We start from the raw sequence: 25193 nt of genomic DNA, 5'->3' as shown, positions 1-25193 counted from the left end.
GCGATACCATGGTACTGCAGTCAAATGTCACTGGTACAACTTCTTATTTAAAATGTGAATTTTAAGATTTTATTTATAGGATGTGATGGTGGAGCTGTTCAAATCCCACGTTTGGTGAGTGGGTTTGAATCTGTTTGTTATTTCTTACTGTATGATTGTGTGGTATCATCAATTGGTGTTCATGTGTGTGCCTCTGATTGTGTTTGTTATAGGAATGATGCCAAGACTGTTAATATCATTTCAGTTGGTTGTTTCTCACCATTCCATAGTGTAAGCATTATGTAATATATTGTCATTCTTATACCCACGCACATACTGCTCTCTCTCTCTCCCTCCCTCCCTTCCTCCCTCCCTCTCTCTCTCTCTCTTTCTCTCTCTCTCTCTCCCCACTCTCTCTCTCTCTCCCTCTCTCTTGAATCATTAATATATTTATGTGTGTGTGGGGAGGGGACCAATCCCTTTAACTCCACTACCTTATAAATTAGCATCAAATCATTTGTTTGTGTGCATTAGATTAGACTACTACATGTATAATAATTCATTCTTTATGGGCTATTTAATGAAGTGTATGCATTGATCTGCATTTACCTACACACTAATTTGTAATTTTATCCTGTGTTGTAATAACATTGCCATCAGCAATTATAGAGCATTCCATAATGTACTTATATAGTATATGGAGGTTAATGACTTAAGTGACGAAGAATGTTCCAGATATAACTCCTCACTCATTTTATTGTACATGTGTACATGCTTCATTCTCAATCATTGTCTTATAAAGGAATGGAGCCAGTTATTGCATTCTATTTGATATGAGTTGGTCTTTTGCCAGTTGCTTTTGTACAATAAACTATATAACAACTTTCAATATATATATATGTGTGTGTGTGTGTGTGTGTGTGTGTGTGTATAATATTTATTTTGGCAAAGATTTTTGGGTCATGTTATGTCCATCTTCATTCTACATATACATTACATACATGTACATGTAGTCATGTACATTGGTTAATGGTTGCTATACAAGAATTAATGCATTTACTGAAATTATTGCATTCATGTACATGTGCAAATGTATTTCTCATCTTTAAAGGTAGTCACAGCTTCTCTGAAGTTTTTTCTTAATCAGAGTACTCCGAATGAGGACTCCAGCGATGATGACGATGATGAGGTGATTCTCAAAATAACTACATATTAATTATTATTTTATTGTAGGAGGAGATTCGTCAGAAGATGGTGCATACTAAGCAACTAAAGGGGAAACAAAAGCAGAAGAAAATTGAGAAAACGCTAAAAGTTTTAAAAGTATAAAAATAATAGTATCATTGCTGTTTAATTGTTTGATTCTTGTGTCTTGGATTTTTCGTTTTAATTAGAAGCAGAAGAGAAAGAAGAAATCAAAGACAGAAGCATCATTTCTTGCTATTCATCTAATACATGATCCGCAAGGTTTGTAAGTTACCATGTCAAATTTTGCCCAAAATGACTAAGAGAGAATTCTTCATTGTAATTATTTTTTCTGATACATATACATGTACATGTTCTTATGTTGTGTAGCAGTTTAGGCTGATTCCGATCAGAATTAGATTTTTTTACGAATTTTTAAAAATTACTCAAAAAATGGCTGAAGACCCTGTACCATAGTACATGTTAGAATTCTCTCTTGGACATTTTGAAGAAATTTTAGAAATTTAAATTTTGTTAATCGATTATACCTTGTTTTTTAGATTTTGCTGAGAAGTTGTACAAGAAGCTTGAAGGATGTCGTGAGAAGTTTGACGTCCGCGTCATGTTAATGAACCTCATATCAAGACTCATTGGAATACACAAGGCATTGATTGATATTGACAAAATACTCGAGTTTAAATTTAAACTGTATCTTTTTCTCTTCCTTCTCTCTCTCTCTCTCCTTTTTTATCCTCTTCCTCCATATTGCAGTTGATATTACTGAACTTTTATTCTTACCTTCAAAGATACTTGCAACCTCATCAGAAACGTCAGTTTCACCGCTATACCTTTTAAATTATTATATTTTCTGTCTTTTCTGCGACAGATGTGACGCTACTCCTCACATTTCTCACTTATGCCAGTCATGAGCATGTCCCCACTGAAGTAACGAATGGTTTCTTAACTCTATTACAATATTTACACACTTTTTGTGTAGACTATAGAGCCAGTCCTTAGATGTCTTGCAAATAATTTTATTACTGATAGGAATTCTGCCGAAGCAATATCACTCGGGTAATTCATCTAATAAAAACACTGCAGTTTGATATTTTTATGTATATCTCTCTACCTTTATTCTCCTTTTCAATCTAAAGGCTACACACAATCAGTGATGTTTGTGCTAGATGCCCAACTGCACTATCAGAGGATTTACTGCATGATCTGACACAGTGAGCATGCATGTACATGTACATGTATATTGTACGCCATATTCAATTTTTTATTAAGAAATGTTGAGAAAGCAATATTTGATTCTTTTATAGGTATAAGAGTTATCGTAATAAAACTGTAGTAGCTGGGGCAAGGTCTATCATCAATGTGTTCAGGACAGTCAATCCTGACATGTTATTGAAGAAAGATAGAGTAAGGACTGTTTGGTATTATTCAGTCCTGACTAATATATTGTGTATCTTATAGGGGAAGATGGTAAAGGAAGAGGAAGAAGAGGGTTCTGATGATGAAGAGGGTAACAGTGATAGTGACACTGGAGGAGGAGAGACTGATGGAGAGGGTGAATATGCTGGCAAGGAAGAGAATAGTTTTTTATCATATCCCGAGACAGCTCTTATGAATAAGGTATAATACAATATGTATGTACAAGACATTATACATGTATGTATGTATGTGTACAATATATTATGTGTATGTATGTAGTGATATTTGTGTGTGTTTATTTATAGGGCAAGAAGCCAGAGGCAGTGGGTCCCAAGGTTCACAAGTTCACTAAGAAGCCAAGGGCCCCCAGCAGCACCACTAACAAAGAGAAAATGAAATCAAAGCCCTTTTCCATGATGAGGCAGAAGAAAAGCCTCCGCGGCAAAAAGAAGAGGTCATTCAGAGAGAAACAAGTAAGTATAATCCTTCCTATCCTGTGTATGTGTATGTATGTATGTATGTACAAAAAACTATGTATTATTTATTTGATGCTATATAGTTATGGTGTTATAAGTCCTTGTCAGAATGTGCTTGTATTTATTATGTGTAGGTTGCATTGAGGAATTCGTTACTTAAAAGAAAAAAGAACAGTAGATAATGGACTGTATAGTTTAAGTATCTTAGTGTTTAAAATAATGATTTTTAAATAACAGTCAATTAATTGAATGTCTTACACATCCGCATAGTGTCGAAGTTGTGATAAGAGAGCCATGCTGTAGTGTTAGAGTAAGAGGGAGTGAAAGATGGCTGCTGCACTGCTCCTATTCATCTTCTTAGTCTCTTCCTCTTTGCTTGATCTTTCTGCCTCCCAAGACTGCAATCTGAGCAATGAAGAGAAATTCAACTGCAGTTCACTTGATGATACTACTCATCCTTCAATCATATATCAGGACTCACCATTTACCATTGAGATATACAGGACCAATGCCAGTCTCTTAATATCTAATGCATCTCTCTTTATTAGTACCAATGGTTACTGTGGGCCTCATTCATTTGCTAGTGGAGTCCAGTGCTCTGTGGTATCAACTGAGGGTGTATCTAACTCCACCATTACTTGTTCTAATGGTTTTCATGTTGGACCTGCTGTCCTTATCATTGGATTGAATGATTGTGCTCTTTCATTGTATGTACAGTGGGGCCAATGTAAGTATATACCAGTAACAACTTATTGAGTATATTTAATCAGTATTATAGTAATGTTGTGGATTAATTCTTTTCTCTTTTTCAATAGTGCCTACATTGTCCATCCAGGAAAATGGAGAAGACATTGATGTCCTTGGTAATATTTATGTTGTTCATGATCAGGCGACTCCATTCAATGTTGTCTGCTCTGTGTCTCCTCCTAGTGAGTTATTTCTTCCAGTCCTTAACGCTAGGAAACTGGATGGGAACTCTCCTATTGAGGGACTCAATATTTATCAGGGAGGCGACAGGATTACTGCTAGTTTTGGCGAAGGATTCAGTTTGGATTTCTCTGGAGTTTATACATGTTCTTCTTCATTCAATGCCAGCACTATTTTGTTCATTGTGACTGCTCAAGGTAAAGAAACATTGCTGCTTTTTTATGCATGTACACACCATATATTATAGCCATATATAGCTGATATTAGATCGATATTATAGTTGTAAAATGAGCATTTTATTTCATGTTTAAAAATTACCTTTTATGTTGAGTCATTTTACATCAGCAGCAGATAATATTAATAGTGAGTTAGCATGTGAATAGTGGCTGTCATTCCATATTTGAGCCTTACAATAGCTGTGAAATTTAATCTCACTTTATAGTGCTTCTTTATTCACTGCAGATATTCCAAGTGTCTATTATCCTAATGGGAATACAGTTAGCAGTGTTATACTTGGTAGCCCATTGAGCATAAAAGCAGCTATACTTACTGAGAGACCAATTGATACTGACTCTGTTCAGTTTATGAGCCTCAACTCAGTACCAACCACTGGCTCAACTCCAACTAATTTACCAACAATTGATCCATCATCTTCTCCTATGTATTCAACTGGTCCTTCTCCAGTGGTCCAGCTCATAGAAGATGATGAATATGATCAGTCATTGTATATAACATTTGATGCAGTTGGTCAGGGATCTGCTGGCCTCTATAATGTATGTTTCTCTTACTTTGATGCTAATTCCAGTAGCTTGGGTTCTGGCTCTGATACTGAGGCTGTAAACCCTGAAGTGGTTTGTGTTGGAACGTTTAACATTTCATCAATATCAGGTCAGTATAACTTATGATTGACTTGTACCTTGATTAACTGATCATCTTCATATTATTTTTTAATTTCTCTTTTAGTTCCTTCTGTATCTTCACTCAATAATACTCTTGTTGTTAAAAGATCCAGTGCATTCACTAATGGAAGCACAACTCTAACTTGTATTCCCAGTAATCCTAGTGCTGTCATTCGCTGGCAGTATTTCAATGGGGTCCCCCTATGGGAACAGTATTCTTCATACTTATTCTCTCCACCTGGTCTGAATCACACATTGACATTGACTAGCCCGCCATACGGTATATTACTTATTGAGTGTGGACTTTATGACCCAGGACTGGTCAGACTAGTCAATGGAATAGAATTAACAATAGTATCTGTTTCAAGTGAGTGTGTTATACATTATTTTGATTCTGCATACTCTAGAATAGTAGATCTATAGTTCATCATTTTGAATTAAATTTTATGTATGTTTATGATTTTGAATGTATTTTTTAGGACCTGTTTCCATATGGAACAACAATAACGAGTTATTCTCTGATGCTATCATAAACTCATTTCGTGTCTATTTTCCTCTCAATACTCCTTTCCTCTCTCTCCGTTGTTTTGCCGAAGAAGGTCACGGGCAGTTGCAATGGAGTACGAGGGATGTGTCCAGTCTACCAGAGACCCTCCTGACAAGTGATACAGCTCCTGATCTCTCTGTGATAGGAGCCGGACAAGATCTAACTATTAATTATGCTAATTTTGATGTTAATGATACTGGGTATTATGTATGCAGCTCTGGGGCTAGTGGAGAGAGCTTTGAGGTCTATACTACACTAAGTTAGTTACAATTTAAAGTGACTAATTATTTAAAGTATATACTTTATAGGTAATCCATATTTTAATGCAACTGCTCCTTCATTTATTCGTGCCCCTATTGGTACTAATGTCTCACTGGTCATGCGGTATGCATATGGGTCTGAAGGATTCAGTAATAATGGACAATCATTCTTGCTCAGTATTCGCATTCAACCAAGTGATACAAAATTTTCCTCATTTTATGCAGTGAGTAACATTACACTGCCTAACCTCAGCTATAGGTTCAATTACACTTTTATTGTTGGCGTCATTCATACTGGAATTGCTACATTTGAAGGTTTGTTTGTTGCTTTTTAAAAATTAATAACTTGTACATGTTACATTACCAAGCTCTCTCTTTTATGCAGTGACTCAAAACAATGCTACAGTTTATAACAGATCCAGTCAATTTTTAGCTATTAGTAGGTTTTAGTTAACATTGTACATGTACATATACAAGGATATTGCGACTCAGACTTTAATATCTTTATTTATCCAACAGCTCCTGTGTTCTCTCCCCTCCCTCCCTCTACTGTGTATGCATTAAGTGGAAGAAGAGTCAATATCTCCTGCAGTCCTAATGAGACAGCTGCTCCTGTTTACTGGACTATAGAGTATGCTCATCTCAACTGCATGAACTTAATTATAAATGACCTTCTTAGGATTTTTAATTATGAAATCTTGTCTTCATTGCTTGATGTGCCAGAGTTTGATCTCTCTCCTCCTGGTCTTAATCACATGCTAGAGTTCAATCTCACTTCCCCTACATTCTCCTCTGCTTTTGATGTGGATCTTGCCAGTATTTCTCAAATGACATTCACTTGTGGATTCAGGGATGGAGCTAATTTTGGAATTTATAATCCTCGAACAATCAGAGTTGATATTGAACAAGGTAAGTTTGATGCTTCCACTTTTGCTTGCAATTGAAATTTTTTATGCCAAATCCTGTCAATTATGCATTAGTTTTCCATTGTAATAATTATTATAATATTTCATTTTAATTATTTATAGAGAGGATATTTATAACCAATTTTCGCTTTAATGTTGCAAATAACTCAATTGTCAACTATTTTCCTCAATACTACTTTAATTCAAAGCGTTCAGTATCTGATGGTTTCTTTGCCAGTTTCTCGTGCACTGGTGTCCAAGGTGATCATTATCCAGTGTTCAAGGTGGAGCTGTTCAATGAGACTGGTTTTATAAGGACAGTAAATGCCTCATCTCCTAATAATGAGATCACTGCCTCACCAAATGGAGAGTTCCAGAATACATTGCATGTATATGTTCATGATGAGACTAGTGGTAGATATTATTGTGAATCTTCAGTCAGTGGAGCTTTTAAATCATTTATAGTAACTTCAGGTTAGGAGAAAGAGAGAGAAAGAGAAGTAGTCAAGGTGTAGCAAACCTCGTGTTCTCATTTTATTTTTAATTTGTTTTTATCTCTTTGCTTCAGAAAACCCATTCGTTCGTGCAGCCTCATCCAAAGTGATCAATGCTTTCCTTGGAGAAAGTGTTACTCTATCCTTCCTAGCAGCAGAATACAGTCGAGGGGGCAACAACTATTTAAAAGCTATACCTGTTATGTTCACATCAAATAATGGCACTGTCATTAATTATTATAGTTACCAGTCATGTGAGGATGATCCCTGCTATTATTATAGTCTGTCTCTAAGATCAGTAAGTCCTAGGAGTGCTGGCCAGTATACTGCTTACCTGGACAATGGTGAGTAACCCATTATTAGGACTTAAATATTTTTGTTTGTTTGTGTGATTTGTATTTGCTTTAGATTATGAGTATGAATATGATTATTCAGCTGAAGTTCCCAATGACACCATTACTGTCAATGTTGAAGGTAAGTCATGATAGCTGTGTGTATGATAGTAATACTCTTACAATAAACCTTCAGTCCCCCAGTTATTAACAAGTGGCCCAGTAGTCCAAGCATTATTGGATACTCAAATTCCTCTCAGTTGCAAGCCAAGCGTAGGATCATTCCTCATTACCTGGCAGCACAATGGTCAGCCATTGAACTGTGAGACCGAGGAAGGAATTCCCACTTGTCAGTTCACTAATAATCAGCAAGACACTTTATTGCTCAATCGTCTCAGTTATAATGATGCTGGAACATATACTTGTACATTGGTGTTGAATGGCGAACCGATTGTATCGCAAAGCATAGCACTTGGAATAATTCAAAGTTAGTAGAATTTGAATTTTATATATTAGTACAATTACTTTTATTTATTTTATTTTAGATTGCCCTACTAATTTTTCTAATGGTATACTCTGGGCTGTAACACCTAGTGGATCAGTTGCTAGGGTTCCTTGTACAGCAGCTGGTCCTCAGTTCCAGTCGGGGTTGTTTGCTACCAGGGTCTGCTCTGATGCATCAAGATGGGAGGCTCCCGATATGACCACGTGTCTATTGAGAGAAGAGTCAAATAATGTAGCTAGTGTTTGGGTGACAGTGGACACTAGTAATGCAACAACTACTCCTAATGACTCTGTACTGGTTGAAGTGGTAAGCCTTTTAATTTATAATAATAAAATGTTAATTTTGAAAATTAAATTTGTGATTTGATTCTAAAAATTTTAATCATCGCCTTACAAATAATTACATGTTTTTTATCATAGCTTCAAGATCTGTTAGTGAATTATAATGTGTCCTACAAGTCGGTCAGTCTTCAGTCGACATACACAGAGACAGGATCAGCTCTATTAGAATTTCGTGTGGAGCTAACAGGATTCAATGACACTACTCCTGCACAATTAAATCAACTGGTAGCCTCTTCAGCACAGTTTGGAGGTCTTTATGTCCTACCACAGAGGAGTGGTGTCCAACTATTTATATCTGCATGTAAGTACATCATAATATGTGCATGTACATACAGGAATGGTGGTATAACCAATCACTATTATTCTTGTATTTCAATTCATGTAGCCTCTTGTCCTTGCTTACCTAAGGATACAAATACATCAAGTGTTACTTATCTCTGCTATGAAGGAGCTACTACTCCATGCAACTGCAATAATGGGGTCTGTCAGGTAAGGACTAAGGACATAGAGAAAGAGAGAGATGCATGACTTTTAATTATAGTACATTATTTTGTAGTGTGTTCCTCCGTTTGTTGGTGATGGTAGATTGTGCACTGTTGATAGTGATGGAGACTCATTCCCTGATGAACCACTAACCTCTTGTGCTCCTAACAGCACTCTCCATTATTGTATACAGGTACAACATGGTCAAATGGTCTCTGTGTGTTTTAAGATACTTCAATTTGTACACACACATACTCATGGCGTATAGGATAACTGTAGACGGACATTCAATCCAAATCAAGATCTCGCTGCTTGTCAAATACTAGAAAGTTAGTTATGATGTGCACTATATAACTCAATCAATGTATTCTGTTGCAGATTTTGAAGGTTGTGGCTTTGGTATTGACACTGAATGGGGGATAGCCTGGGCCAATGTACTAGTTGGTGAAGTAGACAGACAACCTTGCCCAGGAGACGCTGCTACTCTTGGTTACTGATATCAGACATTGTATCTTATTAATTTAGTGTGTGCTTGTAGGTACGGCAACCAAAGCATGTCTTTCTGTTGGAGTTTGGGGCGAGACTAATGTATTGGACTGCTTACCAGTTGAATATCAAAATTATCTTGATCAGGTACTGCATGTCTATCATTGGCAATAATAGTACATGTTAATCTTATTGCACTTAAAATAATTAATTGTATTATGATGGTTCCATGCAGGTTGAATCAATCCTTGACGCTAACATAACGATTGATGAACAATTGTCACTTCTCTCTGAGCTGGTCTCAACACTAGCTACCTCCACATCTGAAGTTGTAGAGTCGGCGGAGCTATTCCTCCCTGGCTCACTTAATGCTACTAACAAGATTGTAGACACTGTCATTGATGTCCTGTTTGATAGCCTTGATGAGGAGAATGATAATATATCCAGAATTGTTGATGGACTGGTATGTAATGATATGTACACAGTACTGTATGGTATATTACATGTATGTGTATTCTCTCAATGTTTATAGAATCTAGTCCAGGTTTTTAATAGTCTTTTGGATAGCAGTCAGTTGGCAGCATGGCAGCAACTGCAACAAGTAAGATTCACACATACATATGTACATGCATTAGTTTTATTGTTTCTTTTCCCTCTTTCCTTTATCCAGGCCCCTCAAGACACTACACTGCGTGGCAGTACTGAGCTCCTTAGCAATGCTGAGAGATATGGGAAATATTTGGCTCTATCTAGGAATGAGACTACACTGAGGAGGAGACCAAACATTGGTGGGTATAGCATACAGTCAGTATATGAGGAATGATTCATTTGTACATTAACTATAGTGATCAATGCTAATCAGTACAGTGCTGCCAGTGAGTCATTGGTTTTCCCTCAGCCTGGTGACACTGATGGGACGCTGTTTACATCAGAGAGAGGGGCTGAAGTCTCCATACCTCCTGAACTACTCAGAGAGAGAAGAAACAGTGCGTGTCATTATTTATAATTAATACTTTGTTTATTGTTTTGCTATAAAGGAGGAGACACTACCATTCCTGTAGTCAGTATCCTGTTTAAGAACTTGGAGAATTTCTTAGAAGCTGATGGAAGCAGTTTGTAAGTTACTGGCTAAGTACATGTACATGTACATGTTGTATTATTCCATAGTAATAATACAAGGCCTGGCTCTATAGTCTGGTCAGGACAGGTAGCTGGAATTGCTAGGAACACAGAGTTTCCAATTTCATTGAGATTTAATGTCGATAATGTGAGTATATAAAAGGATCTTAATATACCATTCATAGTTACTGTATAATTCATAAGTTGCTAATTTTTATTTCAGTTTACTAACTCAAGTGGGTACAAATGCGTCTACTGGAATACAACGTAAAAACAATTTATTCTACCTATAACAAATCCTCTGTTAATTATTACAAATAGGAGGAGAGAGTGGTCAATAGATGGTGTTAATACAGTTTCCAGTGTAGTTAATTCCACCACTGGAAGAGCTACTGTTTACTGTCAAAGCTTTCACTTGACTGCATTTGCTGTATTAGTTGACGTCTCTGGAAGCATAACAGTAATCATTGATGATTAGAGTCAATTTAGTATAGTTTGTTTTTAGGAGACTGGATCCACAGAGTATACTGCACTAAAGGTTGTCTCCTACATAGGCTGCGCTATTTCCATTGCTTGCCTTATTGTGACTGTTGTCTTCTTTCTAATACAAGGGTATGATTGTATAGCATAGCCTTTATAATCAGGGTTTCCAACTGGGTTTTGGCATAATCCTTTTAAAATGGCCCAAATTTCACCAAAAATGACTAAAAGATAACTCTCTATTTTTGTTTTTTTATTACATATACATGTTCTTTTGTTGTGTAGCAAGTTTGAGTTGATTCCGACTTTAATTTCTCGAGTTACAGCTATTTTTAGAAAACGCCAAAATTCTGAAAAAATCCCTGTACTATATAGCCCATGGTTTTTCCAAAAAAATGGCTCCGGAATCATCCCAAAGTTTTATTACATTTCCTGATACATATTGATGCCCTTATGCTGTGTAGCAAGTTTGAGTTGATTCCGACTTTAATTTCTCGAGTTACAGCCATTTTAAGAAAACGCCAAAATTCTGAAAAAATCCCTGTACTATAGCCCATGGTTTTTCCAAAAAATGGCTCCGGAATCACCCCAAATTTTTATTACATTTTCTGATACATATTGATGCCCTTATGCTGTGTAGCAAGTTTGAGTTGATTCCGACTTTAATTTCTCGAGTTACGGCCATTTTAAGAAAACGCCAAAATTTTGAAAAAATCCCTGTACTATAGCCCATGGTTTTTCCAAAAAATGGCTCCAAAATTATCCCAAATTTTTATTACATTTTCTGATACATATTGATGCCCTTATGCTGTGTAGCAAGTTTGAGTTGATTCCGACTTTAATTTCTCGAGTTACGGCCATTTTAAGAAAACGCCAAAATTTTGAAAAAATCCCTGTACTATAGCCCATGGTTTTTCCAAAAAATGGCTCCGGAATCACCCCAAATTTTTATTACATTTTCTGATACATATTGATGCCCTTATGCTGTGTAGCAAGTTTGAGTTGATTTCGACTTTAATTTCTCGAGTTACGGCCATTTTAAGAAAACGCCAAAATTTTGAAAAAATCCCTGTACTATAGCCCATGGTTTTTCCAAAAAAATGGCTCCGGAATCATCCCAAAGTTTTATTACATTTCCTGATACATATTGATGCCCTTATGCTGTGTAGCAAATTTGAGTTGATTCCAACTTTAATTTCTCGAGTTACGGCCATTTTAAGAAAATGCCAAAAATTCTGCTTATAATATAATCCTGGTTCTTTTTATTATTAGGAAAGCTCTATTGAGGTCTGTTCATTTCTTTATTCATCTTAACCTAGCCTTATCATTGCTATGTGGATATTTCATATTTGCAGTTGGAGTGGAAACAGCAAGAAACAGCTCAGTATGTAGAGAAAGAGAGAGAGAGAAAGGATGATAACTAAACATTGCTAAAGCCTCCAGCTCATGTCTTCTTTGTATAGGGTGGATGTGCTTTTGTGGCTGCATTGCTCCAATACTTCTTCCTCTCCTCGTTCTGTTGGATGTTATGTGAGGGTGTCATGCTTTACCTTATGCTAGTAAAGGTCTTTTCCACACTCTCTAAGAGATGGTACTTCTTTCTTATACTTGGATGGGGTAAGGAAAGCCTACAATATACAAAACTTGTCAATTGTTCTCTTTTTTTCTCAGCTCCTCCACTCCTCCCTGTTGTCATTGGTCTTGCTGCTGGTCACAGTAATTACGGAGTCAAGAATGATGAGGGAGATTTATTATAGTAAGTTATGTAGGATTCAAGCATATTAATTGTATCCTATTTGTATTACAGTTGTTGGCTGTCGGTTGATAATGGAGTGATATGGGCCTTTGTAGCTCCTATGATAGTTATCATTATTGTAAGTCAGTTTTATTCATAAAATTATGACTGCTTGGATTTCATTTTTCGTTGCTTAATTTTTTGCAGATCAATTCAGTTTTCCTTGTATTAGCATTGTATTCCATATGGAAGACAAGGAGTAATCAAAAGTCTATTAAAAAGAAAACTGGAGCTAATAGAGACTTAGCTCTGTGAGTGAGCCTATATGAGCACATGTAATGCTACATTTAGAATAACACTGCATGTACATTACAAGTTTTAAAGCTCAATTCTTCCTTTATATACAGGAGTTTACTAAAAGCATCTCTTGTACTCTTGCCACTCCTTGGGTTGACTTGGTTGTTTGGCCTGTTGGCTGTCAACAGAAACACGAGTGCCTTTGCATGGATATTCACACTCCTTAATACTTTACAGGTTTATTCCTAATCCTTTTGAATGCTATACAGATTGAGTCATTGTTCCCCAGGGTGCTGCAATTTTCTTTTTCCATGTCGTACGTAGCGATAAGGTTTGGTCTAAATTGTCTCCAAGAATAAACAAGGTGAAGAGAGGACTAACATCACGAACCAGAACCTACAACTATGTAAGTATTACTCACACAAATTCCCACTATCTCCTTCTTGTATACAGATATCTACAAGCTCCACAATGAAAGCTAGTAAAGATTCACAATCATGTAAGTATAGTTAAGTTTTTAAGCAAGTTTTGACAATTTTTTGTACCCACTCTTTTTTTAGCAATATCAATGGGGACAATCAAGAAGTCAGTAGTGGAAAATGACTACTCAACTGCCAGTAGTCTTGGGTTTGCTAATACTTCAGTGGAGGATGGTGATGATGAGAAAATTGAATTGGCTCAACTTGAGGAGAAGAAGATGCCAACTGAAGAGAAAGTGGAGGAAATGAGTTTGAGTGAAAGGGCAAAGGAGAAAGAAAAAGAAGCACTTGGCAGTGATTGATTAATTTTTTGTGTGTCACTTTTAATAATTAATTTATAAACTTTTTATTCGTAAAGATGATATAAATAATAATCATTATTGATTGTGTTTGTCAAAAATGACCCGGAGAGAATTTTATAATTTTTTGATGCATACACATGTAGAAACTTTGTATAAATTTTTTAAGTTGCTCTGAAATTTGCAAAAGACTCTACTAAAGCATGCATTATGCCAAAATTGGTTATGAGAGCAATCAAAATAGGAATTTTTTCAAAGACCTTAGGTAACATAACAATTACAATGATTAATATAAAAACAATGGTTTTGCTAAAAACGACAGCTGACTGTAAGAGAAATACTTGCTTATTTAGGATACTATAAAACATCTTAGTTTTCTTTGCACTTGATTTTAGCCAGATACTGTGAGACTTGAGAACCTGCTTGAGCCTACACAAAACATAGTAAGTTTAAATTGATGCATAATGACAGTTTCCCTACTATACTGCTGGCTGTATTTCCAGAGTAATCTTTTGAGTTCATATCAGCTCCTGCCAGTCTCCAAGCTTCAACCAATTTCACATCATCCACCGAAGCAGCTCTATAAAAAATAAAACAATTTTACTACACCTCTACGTGTTGATTAGCAGCTCAGGTGGTGAAAAAGATTTAAAATTTTTTTGGAAATAAAGATGCATTCTTAATTCTTACAGGCATAGTTTGCTGCCAATCTCAGTTGGGGTCTCATTTATGTGTGCACCAGTCTGTACTAAGAGTTTTATAATATCGAGTTGCCTTTGGAAAAAGAAAAGAGAGACAAAAATAAGAAGAATACATAAAGCATCACTTCATCCTTCTTCACTCTCTCCCCATCCTCTCACTTAAAACTTATAGCTTCATGTAGTGGAGTGCGATGTAGTGAGTCCTTCATGTGTACCGAGGCTCCATTAACGAGCAAATAATGAACAGTGTCATAATGACCTCGTCTAGCAGCTAAATGAAGCGGAGTCAGGCCAGTATAGTCCGGAAATGCAACATCACCTCCCTAAGAGAAGAAACAGAGAGTGAGTGAGGCAAAAGCAAACATTCTTAAATAGCAGAGAAAAAGAAAGGATAAAGGGATTTATAGAAATAGTGTTTTTTATTGTAGTCTTTACAATAGGAATAAAATCATTTAGTACTTCTTTTTTGAGTGTTTTCAGAGCTTCTAGATCACCCTCAGAAGCAGCTTTACAGAGCAGAGAAGGAAATAATGACTCACGTAACAGCTTCACATCCTAACAAAGAGGAAGAGAGGGACAGGGACATGAGACAAAGGATTGAGAATTTTAAACCTACAGTGTTTGAAGTGAGAAGTTTTGTTAGCGATCTTAATAAATTGGTATCGTTTAATAAAGACTGAGGGTCGGACTGTTCGTTAATGACCGTCTTCTCTCCTCTTAGGTTCTCTTCCATTAGTTTACGTTTCTCTTCTAGTGAGAGCTCAGACCGACTGAGCAGGTAAGACAGTTTAGTAAGAGAAGCCTCTGGAGTCATATCATATCCAGGTATGACATTAGCATCTCTTAATATCTAATTATTTAAATACACAATGTAACTATACATGTATCCACAAATGCATTGATCCTGTTGAAGAACTTCTACATACTGTGAATATATACTGTATATAGTGTGCATGCACCTATTGATACTGTTGAAAAAGTTTATGTACATGTACGTACTTACATAGCTATTATTTTAACACTCTAGCTAGTTGATATGCATGTAATGTACATGTACATGTATACATCTATACTTCTTACCAGTCCAGCTGCATATTTCTCACTGACGTAACCAGAGAAGCACTGACTGCAGTTCACTATTATGACTCCTCTCTCGGTAGCAGCTGATAATTCTTGAATAATATCAGAACGACTGTCAGGAATGTTACCGGCACCATACGACTGGAGGACCACGCCCTCCATTGGGGGCTGTAGAAAAGAACAGATCTACAAATTTTAAAAGTGCTATAATGATGAGGACTAATAATAATTGATGGATAACTCACAGCTGCTTTTGATATTCCAGGGAACAGTCTAAGTATCCCAACATTTGAATTCATGTCTGAATGAACATGAAACTTCTCAGTACTGCTTGGCCTAAACACTGACTCCCAGTTCACTAGAAGAAGAGGAACTTGCATACCTGGGTGTCATCATTAATGGCAGTACCTTTTATATCTACTCCGACTCTTGCAATGGGAGGGAAATTAGGAGAAGAGAAAGCATCGAGTCTACTCGAGTTCATTTTAACCGTTCTATTTCCCCTGAATAACTTGTTATTGAAATAAAGGAGGACCTATGCAAGTTAATAGTACCAATGCACATGCAGTAATAATGAAGAGTATCAAGTCTATTGCATATAATTTCACTCAACTCTATCCTCATCATTCTCCATTATATACCTCAGGTATAACAAACTCCCCAGCAATGATCAGTGACTCGAGCAGGTTGTCTCTTCCATCACTTCTTAACTCTGACAATGGAATCTAACAGTTCATATATACAAGATAAAGGACTCTTGATGTAGTACACATACAACATACAGTATTGCAACAGTTTTCTATTACTGACCTGTGATCCTGTCAATATGATGGTCTTTCCTAAGTTCTCTAGCATAAAAGACAGTGCAGAGGCCGTGTATGCCATGGTATCTGTTCCATGGAGGATGACAAAGGCATCAAATTTTGCATAATATTTCCTTATGTCACTGGCTATGTATGCCCAGTCGGTCATTGACATGTTACTGGAGTCAAGCAATGGAGTGTACTCCTTTATACCATACAGTATTCGGTAATTACGAATGGTTAAACTGTAAAGGAACAAAGGGAAAGGAACAAAGGAAAAGAGCTTAACTATTATTTCTGCTAGTAAACGAGGATAGTAATAAGATATTGAGAATATGAATGTGTCATATCTAGTGTGTACATATCTAATTGTGCCATATTGCATATACAATACTGAAACAACATTAATGGCAGCTCTCCAGTGATTGTAGTATTATAGCTACATCTTACGGTAGTGGTATTGGTTTGATTCCTTCAAATCTCTCCGTCTCTAGACTACTAATGACGTATTGGGTGTCTTTGAGCATTGGATACGTCTGTATCTTGTCTTCAAAATAATCCTTCACAGGTGAATACCCTGAACATCATTACTTATTAAATTATTGCATATTAAACGGTTTTGGTTATAAAATACCTTTCTCCGTCCACTTCATGCCAATAGTTCCACCAGTATATAAGACTAGTACTCTCCTTTTCTTTTCTGAATGACTAGAACCAGCCAGGTCTTCCTTCTTCCACAAAAACTCACTCATTTTTACTGCAACTGTGTCGTGTAGTGCCGACTGCCGAGCTAGTGGTGTGTCGAAGGTGTGGCCCATGATTAATTATTTTTTACCGGGGAAACGGGCGCGTCGTTTCATTCTTGTCACGTGATATTGCCACACCTTAGTTTGCATAGTACACAGCTTGCTGTAGGTGTTAATCTTGCACAGTTGCAGAGCTCAAAACACTAATACACAGAATCAACATGTTTGCTACTACCACCAGTAGCATGAAGCAAGGAAAGTGGTACTGGAACAACTCGGCCAAAGAGCTCCACTTTGAAAAGTAAGCCTGCCATGGGCATAATCGCATAAATCTGCACTACTGTAATTATGTGCATAAATAGGACAAAGAGCCTGCTATTGCTGGATGTCCCCGTTGTAAAAAGCCCTGGATCTGTAGAATTTATAGATAAAGAAGACCCAAACACACCTGTGACTTTGTATGAAGTCAAAAGTACACAGCTCATTCATGCAGACATAATGATTCCTCTTTTCCATAGCTGTTGCACTGAGGCTTGTGAATCCAAAGCTCCTTGATTCAATGAGTGCCAAGTCTATCAGGCTTTTTGACTTGTGCTACAAGTAAATATATAGAGAGTTAACTGTCATCATATCCCTGCCTCCACTCTGTAGAACAGAAGTTTTTGATAAGTTCCTTTGGAGAATATTGGAGTACTTTCAATTTTATCTGCAGCACCAGGAAATATCTAGGAATCAAGCTTTAGAGGACAACGAGTAATAGATAGATGCATATCTACCAGTGTAGCTTTAGCATTATGTAATCTTCACTATCTTCTTTCTTAAACCAGTTCTGTGGGTAATACTGTTCGTAAAGAGCTTGAGATAGCTTCAAATAACCTAGATCAAGCCAAATCAAATCTTGGAGCTGTTTACATCTCTCTCATATCTGGAATGGGAATAGACTTTGCACACCATACTATGCAAGGAAGGTTAGCACTGAGTCTGAATGTAAGATTATTGTAATCTTACAAATTTATTTGAAGGTTGAGATACTCAAGATGGCAACTTGACCAACATTTACAAGAGGTAAAGTTAGAGCCCCAACCTGATACATGTTATATGCATAATGTTGCAGGCCATATATGAATTTGCTATATTTGTGACATGGATCACTTTTAATTATGATCATTGGAATACGATACACAGTGTGATAGGAAGGTATAATTAATTGCATAGAAGACATTATGTATAGTACCCACACAATAGTCTTCTTCGAACTACTGCGTTTAATAAAGATCTGTCTGTTCCTTGTATAAAAAGCAAAGGTTATTAAGATTTACTTGCAATTGTAATAATTAGTGATTTATAATAAATAGATGAAGAATCAGACAGTGAAATATATTTTAAGAAGGAAAATGTTCCCTCAGAACAGTAAGAAAATTATGTTGACAAACTACCACACTTTCTTACTTACACTATAGTCTTACATGGAAAATATACAGCAGTCGTCCATCATGTGGTTTACTACCACGGTATATACATCAATATTATAGATTATTCTAATTTTACAGCTTTATAGGCTAAGATCTCCTATTTTCAAGGTCCTGTATCCTCCCACAGAAGAAGTTAAGCTAAAAACAACCCTGCCAAAAGAAGAGTAAGTACTGTATTCATTTTGCAACCTCATTACAAAATGCAATATGTATACAGGTTAGTCTTCACCCACATTGGCATTATTGGGCAACCTAAATCAAATTATGACTCAAAGACATTAAAATTTATCGTAAAAGACGAAGACGAGGAAGCAGCGAGACAGAGCATCAATGAAAGTGACAGTTTAACTGCAGAAGTCCCCATTGTCCATAGCAATGCTAGAGACATCATGGTAGACGAAGATGGCATCATTAATGATGATAACACTGACTTTGATTCTGATTTGTTTTGATTGCTTTTGTTCTGGTTATAACAACATTACCAACAATTATATTAAATTACTACGATGACAACAATAATAATAATGATAAATAACAACCAAAGCAGATAATGATATAACAACAATTACTATGATCATATAAAGTTGATTTATAACTGAAGTGGATGTACATGTACGCGTAACTAAATTTTCAATGCATATGTTTTATTTTGACTATTGGATCTGACAATAGATTCTGCTTGTAAATGCTACTTTGGGGTCTCATTGGTCTACTTGATGCTCCTGCAGAGTCATCTGGTTTAACAAGGAGAGGTAGTGATTGAAAATCCCTATATAATCTCTTGCATCCCTGTTGCATGAATTTATACGAAGATCTTTCTGTCATGGTTCCTTTCTTCAGCAGTGATGAAACAGTCCTGTCGCTGACTAGGTAATTTATCTGTGGCTTTAATAATTCTTGCAGACCAGCCCTAGTTGCTACATTATTGAAAACATGATAGTAAGTACATGAAAATTATCTATAGCAAAGATTATTTATTATACATGTACATGTACATCAATTACATGTAAGTGGAATGTTCAAACTTTCAAAATATACATGCATCAGAAAAAATCATAAAAATTGACAATTCCCTCCTACTTCATGGAAGTACATATTCATAGTTCATACATTTCAAATGTTGCTGCTTCATGTACATATACATATAAGTTTACTAGAACTAGCACATTCCCTAATTGATAGTATACTGTACCTGAAGGTAAAACTGATTGACATCTTCTAAAGGAAAACTGCTGCTGCTGTGTATCTCTGATAGGAGCACCAGCTGATAGCGATCGCTTTTTTGGTCTTCCTAACTTCAAAGGATGAGCTTCAGCTCTTCTTGCGGAATGAGCAACTTTGAGATTGTCTGAAAGTTTAAAAACTAGCGGCAAATCAATCGTGGCTGCTATCTCACGCAAAACCCTCTCCAACTGCGTCTCACTTTACGCGGAAATAAAAAAATGAACAATCATGACAAAATTAAAAAAAATACCTTGCAGTTGAGATAAAGTACTCAATGGCATTATCTGACATGACATCTTCACAACAGCAACCATCAACATTGCCAATAGCATCATCACTGAGTTTATCCCTTAAAACAGTTGTCTCCTAGAATACATTAAAAGGCTAATGCCTGGTAAAAGTATCATTGTCATTACAATCTGATTATTACACAGAGTCAATGATATTTAGCCATACTAACATTATACATGTACATGTAAACTAACATACAGCTCTATATGAGAATATCAGATCCATCAGTATCTGTGTTAGCATCTTACACCTAAACAAAGTGTAAATTACATTCACTCAGTGACGTGATTCTTTATTGTTTTATGACTGACCTGACAATAAGTGGCAAGGTGTGTCTCAATGGTAAACTGGTACTCGAGTGGGAGACTAGGTTCTGACTTACGTTGCTTATAAACCTCTCAATGACATTAAGATTCTGTGAATTTATTGATAAAAAGAAATAAATATAACAATATAAGAGCTACATGCATGAGAATACGATGTACATGTATAATAATTAGAAAATTAGCATTTAAAAATTTGGCAAATTAAACTTCAATTTTGTAGGAGTAGTCAAATTTTTAATACCTTTTCAAAAGTGTCTGAGCTCTTGAGCATTGCATCCTTCCTGCAAGACATGAACACAGTGAGGAGATTATATGTAGCTACAACACAGTTAGCACTTACTTTGTATGGTGTAAGAGTTTGTCATAAACCTTCTCCAAGTAAGCAGTGAGTATTAACCTCACCTGATAACGACTGAAAGCATCATAGAGAAAAGAAATGCAATAAAAACATTTTAAAAATTCTGGTAGACTCAACATTAATTATTAATACGTATTACTATACATGTAATTGATTATATTCATACTTGAGTGAAGGAACTGACAAAGAGGATCTATAAATTGTTTCATCCTCTTTATAATTGGTGGTGTTAAAGTCTTCTTCATCAGAGGTTGGGGGAGACAGACAGGAGCAGTTGGTCCCTTTACCTTGCAATGGACTGGCATAAAGCTTCACTCTATGCACTGCACTCAATCCTTTAACATCATTAGTCTAATAATGATTAAGATAATGCTTAAAACTTTTGCTTATTATTTTATCAGGTTATTTATAAAATTGCATGTGCATGTACATGTACAATACCTTATCTGGTGACAATATATGTATCTGAGCTCCTTTCTTAATTCTAAAAAACATAATAGCATTAATTACATGTAAATATAATGTACAACAAACCTCCTAGCAATCATTGTAGTGATAGAAGTAGTCGAATGAGGAGGCCATTTCATCTTACTAAGGCTAGTATACATAGAATGAATGGAGAAATCAGAGTATATAATATAAATGAATGATGAGTAAGACATTGCATTGCTTACTTGTCAGGATAAATGTGGGTATACAGTGAAAAATTAAATGACGTCCTGTTCTCAAGAAATGCTCTAAATGAATAATAATGACAATAATAACAAAAACAATAATAATCAACAAAACAACAATAATAACAACTCATAGTGCTCAGCTTCTTATTACAGGGTAATGGTTTTCCTAATATTTCTATTGCATACACGTGCACTGTACTTATGTTGCTAAATTTTGAGCAAATTTTGCCAAAATTGAAAAGGAGAGATTTCCCTATTTTTACATTTTTTCCTGATACATATACATGTTCTTATGTTGTGTAGAAAGTTTAAGCTAATTCTGATCAAAATTAAATTTTTTACAAATTTTTAAAGTTGCTCCAAAATCAGGCCAAAATCCCTGTACTATAGTACAGGGTTGTTGGCCAAATTTTACCAAAAATGACTAGGAGAGAATTTTCCATTTTTATAATGTTTTCTGATGCATATACATGTACTTACGTTGTATAGAAACTTTGAGCTGATTACGATCAAAATTGAATTTTTTACAAATTTTTAAAGTTGCTCCAAAATCAGGTCAAAGTCCCTGTACTATAGTACAGGGTCTCCGAGCAAATTTCGCCAAAAATGAAAAGGAGAGATTTCTCTATTTTTATATTTTTTCCTGATACATATACATTTTCTTATGCTGTGTAGAAAGTTTGAGCTGATTCCAATCAAAATTAGATTTTTTATGAATTTTAAAAAGTTAATCTAAAAGCCAAGCTGCTTTTAGCTAGCCCATTAAGCATGCTTTGTGTAAAACCTGCACTCACCCATATAACTCCCAGCTGTCTTCTGATGGAAATATACGAACAAAATGACCTCTCCTCTTGTACTCATCAACAGTGCATGATAAAACTTGTTGCTCCTCAACCGAAACTGATGGCATTCGTCTCACAGTCCTAACTAGCTACAATTCAATAAGAAACACATGTATATACATGCAGTAACATCCTATTAGTGCATAGAATAAGTATATTATGAAAAGAGCTACATTGTACACTAATCTTTAGGCACAGTGTACAAGTACATGTACATTTATAAAGTACATAACGGTGTTAGTGTACAAAGCTATACATAGTGTGAATACAAGGCTACATTACTAGTAGTAATACACTCACTTTGATGCTTGATTGTGATGCTGTCTGTGGAGGTGGCGGTGGATTAGGGTCTTGTACTGGTATTCCAATCAGTGACATTAAATCAGTTATGAGGTTTGACTTGATTTTGAAATCCAAGGGACTGTCGCTATAATGTATATACACGTAAATATTATACAGTATATTATGTATGTACAGTACCAGGTCAAAGATGGTGAAAGGTTTACTTCTAGTATCCAAGGCTTAAGCGATTCATCAATCAAAATGTCAAAACCAAACAATTCTATTTTTATATAGAGAAATAAATAGGAATCCATACAGTGCATTATCTTACCAAAGCAGTTTGCTTTATATGGCTGGAAATGTCTTGAAGCAGATGCAATTGGCACTTCTCCACTAATTATTGTCTTAATGACAGCATCTTCTATAGACATCATAAGTTCTGAGAGAAAGAGATAATGAGTTACTTATTCTCTGTTAGTTTTTGAAGTCACAATGCACCCATGTATGCCCCAATAGTTTGTACACATACAAACCTTGTATATTGTAACCCTTTCTTCTTAGATGATTCAATATGGCACTGAGACTCCACTTGTTCCCATGATTCTCAACCTCTTCTGACTGTGACCTAGTAATGACATTAATCAATGATAATGGAATGAGCACTTTAACTTGTAATGTCAATTGTCTTTTGGCAAAGACACACAAAGGGAATGTGCTTATGAGTGCATGAATTAGTGGAGTTTGCATGGAGCAGGTGGTAACATCAAAATGTAGCACACAATACCATTCAAAGTGTCTGCTGCCATACAAAGTGCTAGTGTGACAGAATGAGTCACAATAAGCGTCAAAGACATATAAAGCATGGTGACGAAGCCAAACAGGATTTTAAAACCGAAATTCTTACATGATGAAATCAGGATGTGTCTTGTTGATGCTGTAGTTGGTGAGGTGCATGTATAGATTGGTGAGGTTCTCTTCCTCTTTCGAATATGGTTCGGCTGCAAATCGTCCGAGTCCTTCGCTGTACAAGTATATCCTTATAGGATCGTAGGAGGTCACGGCAACATATAATCTCAAATCAAACTTAAACCCTAAAGAAATAAAAAAGTAGCTCTCACTCTCTTGCTACACGTATATGTTTAAGTGAATTAAGTTGCATCATCTCTCTCTCTCTCTCAACCCATTCCTTCAGTTCTCTCCTTTATCCCATAGCACTACAGCTACATGTGTACCTTACTCACCGTTAATACACAAAGGATTATCAATGTATCTTGAAACAACAACTGGCTCAACAGAACATATCTGGCTAGGCTGATTGAAGGAGAAAGAGCAAGTCAATATATACAGACATGTAAATACATGTACACATCCATGTAAATACATGTACACATCCATGTACATCATATGCATGTATGTATATATTTATTCTTATTCTTGATGTGTAACAATACTATAGCCCAGGGATATATATCTCGATGCAAAATTTGCAAATTACTAATAATGTAACACAAAATCTTAAAATATTTTGACACCTCTAACATGTAACTATGTTGACACTTACGTTATTAATGAGATATATTCTTCTACCACGCGATGAATGACACGGCTTTACGATCCACACACTTCCCTTGCGAAATGTTTCTAAAATGTACATAAGTAAGACAAGAACATTAAACCTTATTATAAAGATGACATACCTTTAAAATATGGCATCTCTGAAGGAAGAACAAAAGTCTGAGGTATAATATTAAAGTTCTTGAAACCCTGAGGATAAAATATAACTTTAGAGCTTTCTCTTTTACATTTCCTCTTCTTTTACCTTTGATTTTTGCATCCGTTGGACATTCATGCATAAATAATCTTTATGAGTGATCTGCTCAGACCTACAGTACACAATGTTCATTGTACATACATAATGAGTTGAGTGTTTACACAAAATTATACCTCAGGAAGTGATTGATGCGCTGAAACCATTTAAGATTCCTGACTACAGACAAATTAGGGTGAGTCCAAGTCCATAATATATTGAACAGTGGAGACTCATTTCTGACCTGAAGAGGAGTAGTGCATACAGTGCAAATCAATGTCAATCGCATTATATTGATACAAAATTAAATTAGGGAAACTCAGTATAAACTTGATAATGCAACTAAACAGTGCTGATCTTAACACGATTTCGCATTAAAACTTCACACAAAGGTATCAACACTCACTCGAGTAAAACCGTGAGCAAACAGGACACTTTGGACAGCAATGGTCGGATCTCCTCCAAACTTGAAGAGCATGCTGTGCTCAAGTTGAGCTACAAGATAAAACGGAATGTCTCAATTTTAACACATTAAAAGTTAACAAAAGCCAGCTATACATGAGAGACTGCTGTGAATCAGCTCTCCTTACTTGACACTTTCTTCTGAAGTGGATACGAGTACCAGTCGAGGCCATCGAGAGTGAACTTAACGTAAGTCCTTCCTTTACTATTCGTGAATAGTTCTAGCGGCCTAGCCAAAGAAACTCCTTCATCCTTACGAGTCTTCCCTACAGATGAGTAAGAGAGAAGGAGATAGTAATTGTTTGCGTTCCTATAACAACTGCCGGACTCACTCCGAGACAACTCTCTTTCATCTTCCATTGCTGTACTAATTAAATTAATAAAGACACACCCCATCAATTAATTAAGCCAAGCTTCGCTTTGTGCATTATGCTTTTGATTTGTGATCATAATTTCCATT

The 25193-nt window shown here is 35.9% G+C and overlaps 5 protein-coding genes across 5 annotated transcripts in view; 3 read left to right on the top strand and 2 right to left on the bottom strand.

The window, feature by feature from the left end:
* The window catches only part of LOC100637072 (protein SDA1 homolog), a 5264-nt gene extending 1956 nt beyond the window's left edge, over positions 1–3308 (top strand). Inside the window, exons 6-20 of the mRNA XM_019993493.1 lie at positions 1–33; positions 80–114; positions 213–270; positions 1091–1168; positions 1213–1302; positions 1374–1446; positions 1725–1828; positions 1936–1993; positions 2051–2109; positions 2162–2238; positions 2319–2393; positions 2487–2586; positions 2641–2799; positions 2904–3071; positions 3209–3308. Coding sequence (XP_019849052.1) covers positions 1–33; positions 80–114; positions 213–270; positions 1091–1168; positions 1213–1302; positions 1374–1446; positions 1725–1828; positions 1936–1993; positions 2051–2109; positions 2162–2238; positions 2319–2393; positions 2487–2586; positions 2641–2799; positions 2904–3071; positions 3209–3256 — 1215 coding nt within the window. The 3' untranslated portion in view covers positions 3257–3308. The remainder of the gene's footprint in view (positions 34–79; positions 115–212; positions 271–1090; positions 1169–1212; positions 1303–1373; positions 1447–1724; positions 1829–1935; positions 1994–2050; positions 2110–2161; positions 2239–2318; positions 2394–2486; positions 2587–2640; positions 2800–2903; positions 3072–3208) is intronic.
* A 67-nt stretch (positions 3309–3375) lies between these two features.
* Positions 3376–13702, top strand: LOC105316852 (uncharacterized). Its single transcript, XM_019993571.1, has 38 exons — positions 3376–3801; positions 3890–4198; positions 4464–4889; positions 4965–5267; positions 5380–5706; positions 5756–6022; positions 6093–6146; positions 6227–6338; positions 6387–6616; positions 6736–7086; positions 7181–7450; positions 7515–7580; positions 7635–7925; positions 7984–8249; positions 8363–8585; positions 8670–8773; positions 8841–8960; positions 9036–9096; positions 9146–9256; positions 9306–9400; positions 9489–9716; positions 9786–9854; positions 9924–10041; positions 10099–10239; positions 10291–10369; positions 10421–10520; positions 10596–10639; positions 10694–10832; positions 10878–10984; positions 12125–12236; positions 12316–12469; positions 12524–12608; positions 12660–12726; positions 12795–12898; positions 12995–13121; positions 13174–13290; positions 13338–13383; positions 13445–13702. Exons 1-38 carry the CDS (start codon positions 3402–3404, stop codon positions 13663–13665), a joined length of 6444 nt encoding a protein of 2147 aa, XP_019849130.1. The 5' UTR covers positions 3376–3401; the 3' UTR covers positions 13666–13702.
* Positions 13703–13885: 183 nt separating this feature from the next.
* Positions 13886–17081, bottom strand: LOC100636945 (L-asparaginase 1-like). The gene is made up of 13 exons (XM_019993569.1): positions 16881–17081; positions 16697–16823; positions 16254–16491; positions 16085–16168; positions 15852–15978; positions 15689–15801; positions 15444–15629; positions 14980–15213; positions 14823–14918; positions 14523–14686; positions 14353–14436; positions 14143–14242; positions 13886–14091 (listed from the first exon to the last, which is right to left on the bottom strand). The coding sequence occupies exons 1-13, from the start codon at positions 17062–17064 to the stop codon at positions 14032–14034; spliced, it is 1797 nt and encodes a 598-aa protein (XP_019849128.1). The 5' UTR covers positions 17065–17081; the 3' UTR covers positions 13886–14031.
* Positions 17082–17183: 102 nt separating this feature from the next.
* LOC105316851 (uncharacterized) lies at positions 17184–18957 on the top strand. The gene is made up of 12 exons (XM_019993570.1): positions 17184–17293; positions 17355–17464; positions 17511–17592; positions 17644–17745; positions 17820–17960; positions 18015–18057; positions 18107–18189; positions 18238–18296; positions 18348–18402; positions 18453–18503; positions 18551–18628; positions 18682–18957. Exons 1-12 carry the CDS (start codon positions 17214–17216, stop codon positions 18914–18916), a joined length of 1119 nt encoding a protein of 372 aa, XP_019849129.1. The 5' UTR covers positions 17184–17213; the 3' UTR covers positions 18917–18957.
* Positions 18921–25170, bottom strand: LOC100636820 (uncharacterized). The gene is made up of 24 exons (XM_019993568.1): positions 24862–25170; positions 24678–24766; positions 24409–24515; positions 24284–24347; positions 24162–24228; positions 24026–24105; positions 23706–23775; positions 23369–23555; positions 22998–23089; positions 22796–22903; positions 22663–22744; positions 22483–22609; positions 22135–22271; positions 21338–21400; positions 21198–21260; positions 21105–21147; positions 20830–21014; positions 20646–20717; positions 20547–20586; positions 20291–20394; positions 20178–20229; positions 19939–20054; positions 19657–19886; positions 18921–19381 (listed from the first exon to the last, which is right to left on the bottom strand). Exons 1-24 carry the CDS (start codon positions 25127–25129, stop codon positions 19095–19097), a joined length of 2733 nt encoding a protein of 910 aa, XP_019849127.1. The 5' UTR covers positions 25130–25170; the 3' UTR covers positions 18921–19094.
* Between the last annotated feature and the right edge of the window lie 23 nt (positions 25171–25193).

The sequence above is a fragment of the Amphimedon queenslandica genome, unplaced genomic scaffold (assembly GCF_000090795.2).
Source record: "Amphimedon queenslandica unplaced genomic scaffold, v1.1 AMPQUscaffold_13492, whole genome shotgun sequence".
In the NCBI taxonomy this organism is placed as follows: Eukaryota; Metazoa; Porifera; class Demospongiae; order Haplosclerida; family Niphatidae; genus Amphimedon; species Amphimedon queenslandica.
This window is presented reverse-complemented; position numbering and strand designations above follow the sequence as displayed.

Excerpts from the sequence above, each read along its gene's own strand:
- LOC105316851 (XM_019993570.1), top strand. The coding sequence starts at position 17,214 with ATGTTTGCTACTACCACCAGTAGCATGAAGCAAGGAAAGTGGTACTGG. Across the intron at positions 18,297-18,347 it reads TCCTTGTATAAAAAGCAAAG|ATGAAGAATCAGACAGTGAA; the intron begins GTTATTAAGATT and ends TATAATAAATAG. Across the intron at positions 18,504-18,550 it reads TCATGTGGTTTACTACCACG|GCTAAGATCTCCTATTTTCA; the intron begins GTATATACATCA and ends ACAGCTTTATAG.
- LOC105316852 (XM_019993571.1), top strand. The coding sequence starts at position 3,402 with ATGGCTGCTGCACTGCTCCTATTCATCTTCTTAGTCTCTTCCTCTTTG. Across the intron at positions 10,370-10,420 it reads GAAGCTGATGGAAGCAGTTT|TAATAATACAAGGCCTGGCT; the intron begins GTAAGTTACTGG and ends ATTATTCCATAG. Across the intron at positions 10,833-10,877 it reads ACGTCTCTGGAAGCATAACA|GAGACTGGATCCACAGAGTA; the intron begins GTAATCATTGAT and ends GTTTGTTTTTAG.
- LOC100636820 (XM_019993568.1), bottom strand. The coding sequence starts at position 25,129 with ATGGGGTGTGTCTTTATTAATTTAATTAGTACAGCAATGGAAGATGAA. Across the intron at positions 24,516-24,677 it reads TTGCTCACGGTTTTACTCGA|GTCAGAAATGAGTCTCCACT; the intron begins GTGAGTGTTGAT and ends ACTCCTCTTCAG. Across the intron at positions 21,261-21,337 it reads ACCCACATTTATCCTGACAA|CCTTAGTAAGATGAAATGGC; the intron begins GTAAGCAATGCA and ends TATGTATACTAG.
- LOC100636945 (XM_019993569.1), bottom strand. The coding sequence starts at position 17,064 with ATGGGCCACACCTTCGACACACCACTAGCTCGGCAGTCGGCACTACAC. Across the intron at positions 16,492-16,696 it reads ATCAAACCAATACCACTACC|TTTAACCATTCGTAATTACC; the intron begins GTAAGATGTAGC and ends GTTCCTTTACAG. Across the intron at positions 15,214-15,443 it reads AGAAATATGCAGCTGGACTG|ATATTAAGAGATGCTAATGT; the intron begins GTAAGAAGTATA and ends TTAAATAATTAG.